Source organism: Ichthyophthirius multifiliis (genome assembly GCF_000220395.1).
Source record: "Ichthyophthirius multifiliis unplaced genomic scaffold scaff_1120509250977, whole genome shotgun sequence".
NCBI lineage: Eukaryota > Ciliophora > Oligohymenophorea > Hymenostomatida > Ichthyophthirius > Ichthyophthirius multifiliis.
This window is the reverse complement of record NW_004086320.1, coordinates 25,957-38,617: the sequence shown is the minus strand read 5'-3', so window position 1 is coordinate 38,617 and position 12,661 is coordinate 25,957. Positions and strand designations below refer to the sequence as shown.

The 12,661-nt window shown below is 16.3% G+C and overlaps 1 protein-coding gene across 1 annotated transcript, besides 22 other annotated features; it reads right to left on the bottom strand. All coding sequences in view use genetic code 6, as the record gives it.

Moving 5' to 3' along the window:
- Nucleotides 1–31: 31 nt before the first annotated feature.
- Nucleotides 32–62: a microsatellite.
- A 66-nt stretch (nucleotides 63–128) lies between these two features.
- Nucleotides 129–166: a microsatellite.
- A 285-nt stretch (nucleotides 167–451) lies between these two features.
- Nucleotides 452–505: a microsatellite.
- A 5-nt stretch (nucleotides 506–510) lies between these two features.
- IMG5_123190 (protein kinase domain protein) lies at nucleotides 511–2,822 on the bottom strand. The gene is made up of 11 exons (XM_004032344.1): nucleotides 2,690–2,822; nucleotides 2,526–2,633; nucleotides 2,350–2,467; nucleotides 2,233–2,308; nucleotides 2,091–2,174; nucleotides 1,849–2,041; nucleotides 1,614–1,787; nucleotides 1,163–1,481; nucleotides 972–1,107; nucleotides 741–927; nucleotides 511–684 (listed from the first exon to the last, which is right to left on the bottom strand). The coding sequence occupies exons 1-11, from the start codon at nucleotides 2,757–2,759 to the stop codon at nucleotides 620–622; spliced, it is 1,530 nt and encodes a 509-aa protein (XP_004032392.1). The 5' UTR covers nucleotides 2,760–2,822; the 3' UTR covers nucleotides 511–619.
- Nucleotides 687–739: a microsatellite.
- Nucleotides 1,496–1,550: a microsatellite.
- Nucleotides 1,554–1,606: a microsatellite.
- Nucleotides 1,792–1,846: a microsatellite.
- Nucleotides 2,783–2,848: a microsatellite.
- Nucleotides 2,785–2,846: a microsatellite.
- Nucleotides 2,787–2,848: a microsatellite.
- Nucleotides 2,788–2,848: a microsatellite.
- Nucleotides 2,790–2,845: a microsatellite.
- Nucleotides 2,849–6,877: 4,029 nt separating the features above from the next.
- Nucleotides 6,878–6,919: a microsatellite.
- Nucleotides 6,883–6,920: a microsatellite.
- Nucleotides 6,921–8,170: 1,250 nt separating this feature from the next.
- Nucleotides 8,171–8,212: a microsatellite.
- Nucleotides 8,213–8,274: 62 nt separating this feature from the next.
- Nucleotides 8,275–8,348: a microsatellite.
- Nucleotides 8,275–8,387: a microsatellite.
- Nucleotides 8,275–8,388: a microsatellite.
- A 517-nt stretch (nucleotides 8,389–8,905) lies between these two features.
- Nucleotides 8,906–8,968: a microsatellite.
- A 571-nt stretch (nucleotides 8,969–9,539) lies between these two features.
- Nucleotides 9,540–9,579: a microsatellite.
- Nucleotides 9,543–9,577: a microsatellite.
- A 2,811-nt stretch (nucleotides 9,580–12,390) lies between the features above and the next one.
- Nucleotides 12,391–12,451: a microsatellite.
- Between the last annotated feature and the right edge of the window lie 210 nt (nucleotides 12,452–12,661).

Here is a 12,661-nt window from a genome sequence, read left to right as displayed (position 1 = left end):
TCTATGAATAATATTAATAGAAATACAATTTATAATAGTAATAATAATAACAGTAATAATAAAGAAGATGTAAAATAAAAATTACAAAAAATTAAATTTTCACTAGAGTAAAATGATAATAAAAAAACAAATAAAATTAATTAAAATAAAATAAATAAAAGTAAAAATTTATTTAATTCAAATTAGCAATATAATGAAAAAGAATAATAATATTTAAAAAATAGTTATATGGGAAGTAATTTAACATAATAAAAAGAATCTTCTTCTTTTATAAATTATGAGAGGGAAAATAATTAAAATTGTGTTTTGAAAAAATCTTATATAATGAATATTGATGATAGTGTAAATTTAAGAATGAATAGAAGTGTTACTGATAACAAATTTTTCTAAATTTTAAAAATGAATTAAAGATTTTGATGATATAAATAAATATTAAAATTAAATATAATAAATATTTATATTTATATTTATATTTATATTTATATTTATATTTATATTTATATTTTAATTAAAAAGTAAATGATTAAAATAAAAATTATTTTCTATTTTTATAAAATGAAAAATAAATTTTATTTTATTGATTTTTTATAATTAAATATATAATCTATTTTCTTTTTTCTCAGAAATCATTAAATGGATCATTTCCATTTACAGTTTTACCATGATGTTATTCTAATACAGGATCTTTATATAAAAATTTTTAAAAAATTATTTAAATATTCTTAAATAATATTAAATACTCATTTAAGTAAAATCTTTATCGAAGTTATTTAGCCATCCTTCATCTGATACATTTGGAACAAATGGTGGTTATATTTTTTTTTGCAACAATAAATTCCAATCTATTTCTTTAAACCAAGGGTGAGTCATAATTTCTTAAACATCGTTTTTAGCCCCAAGCCTTTATCTTCTATCTCTGTTTAAGCACTAATGTATATTATTTTTTTTAAAAAATTAAACAATGAATATACCTTTATAATAAAATCTTTAGCTTCATTAGTAATAGCAGGTTTTTCAGGGAATCTTAATTCTCCTTCTTTTATTAATTTAAACATAACACTTTATTATTTATTATAGAAAGGAGGTAACCCAAACATCATTTCATATCTATATTTTTTTAAATATATTTAAAACTAAAAAATAAAAGAAATAACAATAATACGTCAAAATTCCCAAAGACCACCAATCAGTTGTATGATCACAACCTTATCCTAGAATAACTTCAGGCGATAAATATTCAGGTGTACCGCAAAAAGTCATAGCTAATTCATTTTATTTAATCATTTTAGCCATACCGAAATCAGAAACATAAACATTACCAAAATCATCCATTAATATATTTTCTAATTTCAAATCTCTATATATAATATTCTTTGAATGAAGATGCCCAATTCCCATTGATAATTATGCAGCATAAAATTTAGCTCTTTTCTCTTCAAATCTTCTAGAAATGCTTAAATGCTAAAATAATTCTCCTCCTCCTAAATAAATAAGAATATATATATATATATATATATATATATATATATATATATATATATTCATATATACTAATTTATATTTTATAAATATACAAATATATTTACATATTTTTAATATATAAAATTAATTACTCATAAATTGCATAACGAAAAATAAACGAGAAGGATCCTAAAAGGCATAAACTAAATTTACTAAATATGGATGATTTACATGCTCTAAAATAAGTTTTTCAGTTTTAGTATGTTCAAATTATCCTTTATCTAAAACCACATCTTTTTTTAATACTTTCATAGCTAACCATTCATCTGTTTTTTTTTTTATTTAAATATATTTTTTAATTTTTTAAATATATATTTATTTTTATACTTGTTTTTTTTTCTTCTACTAATAATACAGTACCAAATGCACCTGCTCCTAATACTTTGAGTGTATTAAAATCATCCAATGTTACTTATTTTCCTTTTTCTCTAGACCATAAAGTAGATGTTCTTTTTTTTATATCAGTGTAATTATCTGCTTATAAATCCATAGTTTATTTTAATGAACTAATATCCATTAACTATATTTATTTTTATTTAAATATAAAAATATAAAATAAATTATTTTACTTTTGGCTCATCTTATGGCATTCTATTCATTTTTTTTTTCTTATCATCTTTTGTAGTGGCGTAATTGAATAAACTAACGTCTTCCTTTATTATTTTTTTTTAAATTATGTTAGTATAAATATAAAAATATAACAAAAATTACTTTGAAAAAACATTCCATTTTTTTGTTACACCTCAAATTATATGCTTTAACGATATTCATTATAATAACATCACGTCTTTTATTTACATATAAAAAATAATACTATATAATATTTACTTGTCATTAGAAGCATATCTATAGTCGTATTCATCCGGAACATGTACAACAAATTCAGTGCCTAAAGTACTTACAGTAAGGGCTTACACTTTACTCATATCAATTTTTCTTTTGATTGCTATATATTTTATTTTAATAAAAAAAAAATACATAAAATACTAAAAAATTTTTCTTACACATTCCATCAAGATTATATATAGCATGAGTTGTAACACAAAAATTTCTTTCTTATCTTTTTTTATAGTCATTGAATTTAAATATTTAGCAACTCAAAAGTATTTTTTCTGTACAAATAAAAATATTTTATGTTAAATAAATAGAATAAATTTATAAATATTACCTCCTTATTCGAGTTGTTTTTAAAGTCCTTTTTCGTTTGCAAGATTTAGGTAATCTAAATTATCGTTCATTTTTAATTTTTATCTTATATATATATATTTTTTTTTTTATTTTTTTTTATTTTATTTTTCTTTTTTTTATATTTATATTTTATTTTTTTAATTTCTCCATAAAAACAAGATAAAAATAATAAAAAATAATTAAAAGTGAAAAAAATCTATTTTAATATTTTACAACTAATTCTTTTTTTTTGTTTTTTTTTACAAACCAAACGAAAAAAATAAATAAAAAAATCTTAAAATATAAATCTATATTATAAAATAAATAAAAGATATAAGAATATTTTAATTAATGTATTAAAATATAAAATTAATAAATTTTTAAAAAAATATAATAATAATATTCATTTATTTAATATAGAAAATTTTAAATCAAATATCTAAATTCTTTTATCATTATTACCAATTGCCAATATTTAATAATGGTTTTCTCCGAAAAATGATATTTTCGCCGATTATCCATCTGAATGTTTTCCTCTATCATTTTAAAGCAAATATTAGCAACTACTAATATTATTAAGCGTATTTAAATCATAAAGTACTGCCAATCCATCCCAACTCATTGCAATCAAAAAGTTGTTTTCGATTAAATTTAGACTACAAATTCTTTATTTATGTATTTTAAATATTTTACTATCTAAATAAAAATATAATTAAATATTTAATATATATATATTTATATATATACGATTATTTTCTTTCTATAAATTAAAAATGCTAATGGATCCGTTTTCACTTCCCACAATAAACAAATCTAAATTAACTTATCCCAAAACAATTGAAGTTATAATATCTTTAGAAGCCTTAATTTTATTATTTAATGTAATATTTATGATTTTGCTATTATTTTCATCAAAAACAAATTAATAAATTATTATTTCTCCTTCTATGTTGCCCAACACACAATACTTATTATTGCAATCAAAAAACTTACAAACTCCTTCATATTAAATACTAAATATTTATTTATCTTCCTATTCGTCATTTTAATACAAATTCCATCCTTTAATATACTTGTCATAAGAAAGACTCACCAATACTTCCAAATCATTAATAAAATTTATGTTTTTTATACTTTTAGAATGCCCGCTTATATTTCTAATTAACACTGGGTTATATATATCCTATAAATCATAAACAAGTATATTATTATGGGCCATTCCAGCAAATATTAATTATCTTTTTTTATCAAATTAAATTTATAAAGCAAGATCATTTGTATTGATTTCCTATTTTTAATAAATTGTGTAATTGTGGGTGAAACCCCAAATTTTAATTTTTTATTCATTTCCTGAAGTTGCAAATGTATCATAATTTATAATTGCCAATGAATTTATACTCGTTTTATGATCTGTAGTTAAAATACTTGCTTTTTACAAAGAGGATTAAATTTCTTATTCATTATTTATATTATATATTGATTTTTTATCATTTTAAACCTTTTGTTTTTCTAAAAGTTCTAAAAATACAGGCTTTATAATTTTCAAGGAGGTAAAATCTAAAAAAGAGTTATTTTTTAAAGGTTCTTAAAGAATTTTTTCAATACTAGATTTTATATCTTGAATTAATTAATTTTTATAGTATTAATTTTTTTCCAAATCAAAATTTAAAGCTTAAAGATTGTCTTCGATTTATTTAAGAAAAAGATCAATGGAGAATTCGTGAGTTTTTTCTCGAATTTATTTAATGAAATTATTTACTTGGAATTAATTTTCATAATGGAAATTATTTGAAAGAATTTATTTAAAATGCTCTTCGATATTTTTATTTTCTTTTTCTAATAATTTATAATTTAATTCTGTATTTTAACGGAATTCTTTTATTTCCTAAAGTTTTTATTTCTCAAAAAAATTTATTTTTTTAAATAAATCAATCTATATTATTTCACAAAATGTCTTTACATTTCCTTCAATTTCTTTCATGTCATTTTCCACTTTTTCTCTTAAATTTTAACTTTTTCCTTTATAAATTTCTCACTCGAATTTATTTTTTCCTTTATTTTTTCTATCATTATTTTCTTATCTTTTCCTGTTAACTCTTTAATTTTTTAAGGTAAATAAATCTCAATTGCACTTATGCCATTTTTACAATCTTTTGAATGTAATTCATGTTATAAAATACATTTTGAACATAAAATAACTTCTGGATATTTGCAAGTTTTATTTGTACATATATGATCAAAGTTTCTGATTTTATGCTATGGACATTTTAAACACATAAATTTCTAAAGTAATTCTTCTAAAGATTCTGGTATTGGGGCTGGAGTTAAATTATCTACTTGCTCTTTTACTAAAGTTTTTATCAATTCATTTTTTTATATTTGATCTTATAAATTTACAGGCTATTTTAGTGCCTTTGTTTACATTTTTATATTTATAAAATATAATTTAATTATTATTATTCTAAACGTTTTATTTTATACAATAATAGTTTATATTTAATTTATTATTTATATACATATATATAAAAAAAAGAAAATACTTTTCATAATCTTTATTATAATAAAACTAAAGTATGATTTTTTTAAAAAATAAATATAATATAAATATATATGTTTTTGATTATATAAATTTATATAGATAATCATAATATTAACTATATAATAAAAGTAAATTAGTCTATTATGTATAATCATTAACAATTTCTTATTATTAATAATCATTAAAAAGTTAACTTTTTAAACTAAAATCTCAATAGAATTTTTAAATCTTAATAAGAATAAAAATTAACAATCATAATCAAGAAAAAAAGTTCAATCAAAAAGAAAATTATTTAATTCTTTATTTTGCATTAAAAATATTCTCTTTTCTATTATACAATTTTTACTTTTTTCAGCAAAATTTTTAGTAAAATTTTGAAAATATATGTTTTTATAAAAATATCACTTAATTAAAAAACTAATTATTCAAAAAATAATTTATAGATAAATATAAGTTAATTTGCCCCTCTAACTTTATTTTCCGTGAAATTTTCTCATTTTTATTATAATAATATCAATTTTAAGAATACTATTATTATAAATCTTTTTTTTCTTCCATAAAATAACTTCTATTTTATAAATTAATTCCAACAATAAAGCATAACAAAAAGAGCTCAAAGTTCTTCATTTACAAAAAAAACGGTAATCACACTATAATTATTAATTAAATTTATGGGGAATTTACTCATATAATTATACATCTTCCTAAATTTAATTATTTATTAATTTAGGGGGCATGGAGGAAGGGGTTAGTTATTATTTTATTTTTTCCAACAATTCCAAAATATTATATATAAAATAAATAAAAAGATTAAATGATAAAAAATAACATAAATATCTATAAATAAAAGGTTCATTAATATTGTTTTAAGAAAAATTATTCGTAAAAAATATTTAAAAAATAAAATTATATATCTACAAATTAACTATAAGAGCTATAAATCACCGAAAATTCATGTATATTAATAAACTCACTAAAATTCTTTAATAAATTAATTAATTATTTTTTTTAATTTTCATAATATTTTATTACCAATACTTAAATATATTAATGGAATGCATAGAGAAAAAACTTTATAAATATAACAAATAAAAATGGGTGTTTTCAAATGTGATAAACATATATATAGAGTTTTTGGTTACTAAACATACTTAAGCAATATTTAGTGTAATACTTGAATCGAAAATGCTGTATTGATAATGTAATAATATATAAAAAAAAAATAAAAATACTAGTATTTAGAACAAGCTAATTAAATTAATCTATATATTTAAAAAAGTTAAGTCCATATAAATACACTTAAATAACATATATATGTTCATTAATATTTAAATTTTATTTAAAAATATATAAATACATATTTTAATAATGTATAATAAATACATTTATAATTATTATTTTCAACATTTATGAAAATTATTTAATAATAATAAAATTTAAATAAATTAAAAAATATTTTTTTTTCAAATATATTATTAAATATATTTAATAATAATTAGATTATATTTTTTTAAACAAGTAAAAGATTTTAGAGCCAATTTTTTTAAAAAAATTATATATTTTACGATAAAAAAATTATTCATAGATTTAAAATAATAAATATTTTAGGAGTTTTTATAATTTAAAATTAAACTTATTTACTTAGTATTTTAAATATAATAAATAAACTAAATAATAAATAAATATAAATAATGATAAATGTATGTATATAAAAAATATATATATTCTATATTTAAAAAATAATAAATCGTTTATAAATACGAAACTTAACTATCATAAATATTTAATAATTTATAATTAATAAATATTTAAACTAATGATTTCGTAAATATTGATTACAAATTAAAGAAATAAATTTTTAAAGCCTAAAAAATAATAAAAATTTTTAAATACATAACTTAAGTTTATAAAATAAAATAATAAAAAAAAAGCCTAAAATTAAATAAATAAAAATATTTTATCATAAAAAATAATATAAAAAAGTTAAAATATAAAAAATAGATTAAGAAGTACTAATTTTTATAAAAAAAGTTTTTAAAGTTATTAATATTTAATATGTATATAAATAAGAAAAAAAAAAAAAATTCTAATAATAAAATTAGTATTATATATCGAATAAATTAAAATATTATATTTTAAGATTATTGTGAATAAAAAACACTAATTAAATGAGTAAAATATTTAATTAAAAATTATTTATTATGTTTAAATATTATAGAGAATAAAAAACAATAATTATTCTTTAATATAATAAAAGACATTAAGAATTTTAAAATATTTTTTTTTCGAATTCAAGGATTGAAGAAATATATTAAAATTTTAAATTTATATTTTGTAAATATATTTTATTATATTTTAAAATAAAATAATTGTTTATTTTAAATATTTTTAAGTTATAAAATTTAAAAAATTAATGAAATCAAATTTTATTTCTCATTTAAAAATAATTGATTTATACGAAATTAAAATTATAAATTATTTATAAAAGTTTATTATATCAAATAATTTGACATTTTTTGATATATAAATTATATTTAAACTATTTATATTATTAAAATAAGTTTATTTATTTTTGGATATTTTATTGTTTTTCTTTTATTTTTTTATTAAATAATTTCAAATTAATATTTATATACATATAAAAATAATATTAATTTTATTGTTTTATAATAAATATTTGGTAATATTTTTTATAATTATAAATGAGTCATGGTATAAATAACAATTTTTTCATTTTCATAATTTAAATAATAATAAAAAATAACAAGTTTTTTATTTCGGAAGCAAGCAATATTAACCAGATGGTACTATTTATTATTAAAAAAATGATTTAATGTAAAATAAAAAAAAAAAAAATATTTTGAATTTTTTATAATTAATAGAATTACAAGAATTCTATTCTAAGACGAATAATTTTAAAACTTTATACAATCTGTAAATGATAATAAAATTTCATAAAATAAAATTAAAAAATATAAATTTAAATTCACTAAAATATACTCAGGACAAAATACAATATTTGCATTAGATCGTAATAATTAAAAACAATATATCTAAATATATAAATATATATATATATATATATATATATATTTATATTTATATTTATATAATTTATATAAAACTATTTATATATGTATATATATAAATAAATATATATTTTTATAGAATAAAATAATTTATGGTCATTTGGATCTGGAAATAAAGGTTAATTAGGAATAAGTAAATTTTAAAAAATAAAATTTTCCATATAAGTATTTATTAGATTAATAACTATTTAATGTAAAAACTCCAGTTAATATAACATAATTAAATAATGTTATAGAAGATTAAATAAAATAGATATCTATTAATAATGAACATGTAATATCTTTAACTGGTATTAATAATAAACCATTTAACATATTTATTTTTTATATTAAAAATAAAAAAAAGAAACAAATAAAATTTTTGTATGGGGTGACAATACATAAGGAAAACTTTTATAAAAAGGTTCTGATATAATAGAAGTTCCAAAATATCTAAACTAAGCATGTTTCTAGAATTATATTTCTAAATAAAGTTAATTTTACAGATAAACTTTCTAAAAAAAACTAAAAAATTTCAACTCAACTATACATAATAATTTTTCTTAAAGACAAAATTCATATAAAAGCATCCGAAAATCTAAATCTGTCAAAAACAATTTAAATTTTCAATAAAACAATTTAAATTTTTAATAAAACAATTTAAATTTTCAATTAAATAGTATTAATTCTTAAAATAAAACCAAACATTCAGAAAAGTCTATATAATCTCCAAATAATATTACATAAAAAAAAAATTATTTCCCTTATGTAAATAAACATGAAAAAAGCATTACTAAATTTAACCAAATATAAATATGTGCTGGATATAATTAATCTTACTTTTATGTTAATGATATTTTATATTCTTGTGGAAAAAATGAAAATGGACTATTAGGTTAAGGTTTAGAAATTAGATAAGAATATGTAAATGTCCCTTTACCTGTTTAAAAACTAAATGTAAATACATAATTATATATATTTTAATACATAAATTAAAAAGGGTATAATTATTAAAGGAATAGCTTGTAGTATTTATCATTGCTTAATTTGGGATATTTAAGGAAACTTATATTCTTGGGGAAATGGAATTTATGGTTAGTTAGGTCATTAAATTGATGATTGTTATTATAATTTTAATTAAATAGAATATTATCCTAAGTAGATTTCCTTTTTTAATGATAAGAAAGTTATTTAAGCTAGTTGTGGTAAATATTATTCGTGTGCAATAACAAACGAAGTAATTTAATATAAAAAATTTAAAAAAATAAAAAAAATAAAAAAAATCAAATATAGTATTTAATTTCGAATTTTAGGGTTTATTATATGCATGGGGTAAAGGAGAATATTCAAAAAGTTAAGAAATTTCATTAATTAATGGTATTTTTTTTATAAGAAAAAAAATATTATTTTTTTTAATAAAAAAAAAGTAATTGAACCTAAATAATTGATGCCTGTAGGAAATACAAATTCTCATGTAAAATTCGTAAAAGTAAAAAGCTTTCTTATAAAATAATAAATGAAAATTATTTCAAATAAAATAGGTTTAATGTGGACCTACACACAATGCTGCTATAGATTAATTTGGGAAACTTTATACATGGGGAGATTATTCAGAAATGTGTTTAGGACATGAAGATTAGAAAGATTAATTTCAACCTAAATTGGTAGATCGTTTAAAGAGAAAATTTACTCTAGATGTTGCTTGTGGAGATAGATTTACTGTTGTTATTTAGGAAAATAATAATCCTGGAGGACAGTTAAATAATGTTGTTTAATAATTTAAAAATCTTCATTTATCAAATATTAAATCTAAAATTAAAAACTTAGGAGTTTAAATGATTAATGATGTATAATTTTTTATTTTATTAAAAATATTTTATTTTAAAGAGAAATTCTTGTTATTCAATTAATTAAGAAATCGATTAGAAAGTAGAAAAAAATAATGAAATTAATATAGAAAATTATCAAATAAAATAAAAAAGAAATATTTCTTTCTAATAATTAAATATTGAAAATAATACAACAAATATAATAAATAAAGATAATTTATAATAAATTAAAAAAATAAAAAATTGCTTCTATCTTCGAGGTTTTTTTATAATTATAAACAAACAAACAAATTATTAAAATTATAAAATAAAAAGATCAAGTAAAGGAGATTTTAGTTTTAAAGAAACCATTCAAAAATTAAATTTAAATATTAAAGAAAATTAAATTAATTCTGTTTTTAATGGCAATTCCGAATAATTTGAGTTTGTTTTTGATTAATGTTCTTAATAAATTATAAATAAGGAATAAAATGAACCCTTATATATGCCATTATTTGAATAATAAGACACATTTAAATGTAAATAAAAATTATAATTATTAACAAAAATTAAACAATAATTTTAAATTTTAGAATAATCCAAAAAAAAGAAAACACACCAAGAAATTAAATATAATATAATACATGTAAGTTTTTATGTATAAGAAAAATATTAAATAATATAAATTTTTATACTTAGAAAATAATATAGGTAATAAAATTACTATTAATTAATAAATCGATGTTATGAAATATGAATATATTGATATGATCTAAAAAGGTATGGAAGATGCTCATTTGTTATATTTACTAACAAATCCTAATGAAAACAATACAGATAAAATAATATCGGTTAAATAAAAAAGTAAAAGTACTGTATGTTAATTAGATTAAAATAATTAAGAAACAAAAATATAATATGAATAATTATTAAAAAGTATAAACGATTATACATAAAATACAAAATAAATAGTAAAAGAATGCAAGAATACATAAAAAAGAGTCACTTAATTTGTTGGAGTTATAAAAAATAAAATTAATTGTACTTTAGATACTAAAAGTTTAAAGCCAAGTAAACGATATAAACCATTATTAAATTTCATGAGTTCTCCATTATAATATAATCAATTTATAAGTTAAAAATTAAATGAATAAACAAAAAATTTAACTGAAAGAATAAAGAATGCTAAAGAAAAGAAACATAATATTTTTTTAGAGAAGTAATTTATTTAATTTTTTTATTTTAAATTTTATATATAACAAATAGGAGAAATCTAATATTATAGAAATAAATCGAAAAATCTCCTGAATTTTTAAAGCTTTAAATTTAAATAAAAGAAAATAAATTTAAAGAATTCAAAGAAATCGAAATAAAGAAAAAATTAATTAAAACACTTTTCCTGGATTAAATTTTTATGATTTATTAAAAAATTGCATATTAATTTAAAAGCTAAGCTAAATATAATTTTATTTTTAATATTAAAGCAAGATATATTTAAAAATAATATAAAATATTCAAAATCAAATAATAAATAAAACAATTTAACCCTATTTAATTCTATATATTAAGAAAATATGTCTAAGATTTTTAAAAAAAAAAATCCGTAAGAAGAATTATGTTATATTTTTATAAATAAAAACTTTATTAAAAAATAAGTTCTAATTTATTGAGAATAAGATTAATAGTTATAAAGTAATTAAAATATATAAAATATTTATATTTTTATTTATTATTTTATTAAGCCTTTAAAAGTTCTATTTATATTATGTTAATTTAAAGATTGTTTAGTTAACTTAATTAGCAGTTTAGTGGGATTAAAGTTTAATTAATAATGCCAAATATTTTGATTAAAATTTGTTTAAATTTCTTAAATAAAATGAATTTATAGATAAAAATATAGAAAATAATATTGTAAATTTATTTAATATACTTAAATTTTTTTATAAATAAAAAAGAATTATTAAGATATTTTAAATGAATTTAATTTAAAAAATAAAAAATAAATTATTGATTGCTTTAGTTATATAAAGAATAAAACTTAAATTGTTTAAAATATAAATCTAATACCTTCTTTAATTAAAATTAAATATAAAACAGACTTTCAAGTATTAATATATTTTATATATATTTATAAAAAAACTAATTTAAAGTAAAATATCTATTATAAAAATTAAAATGAAGATAATAAAACTTAAAATATTTCATCTAAAAAAAACTTTTAAATAGAATATTAACCTTAAGCAATTGGAACATTATTACCATACTCTTAACATAGTCTATAAATGATTATATATATATATATATATATATATATATATATATATATTTATATATATATATATATATATTTATTAATTAAATATTTAGGAAATTTAATAAAGTTTGAATCTATTCACGAAATAAAATATGAATGTAAAATTATAGACGAATAAATTTAAAGCAAATTTGAATAAGCTGAACTTTAGATAAAATATAGTATCTTAAGTAAAAATTATATATTTATAAACTTTTCTTAATAAATTAATTTTTTTCTATTTTGAATATAAAGAGAATTTTTT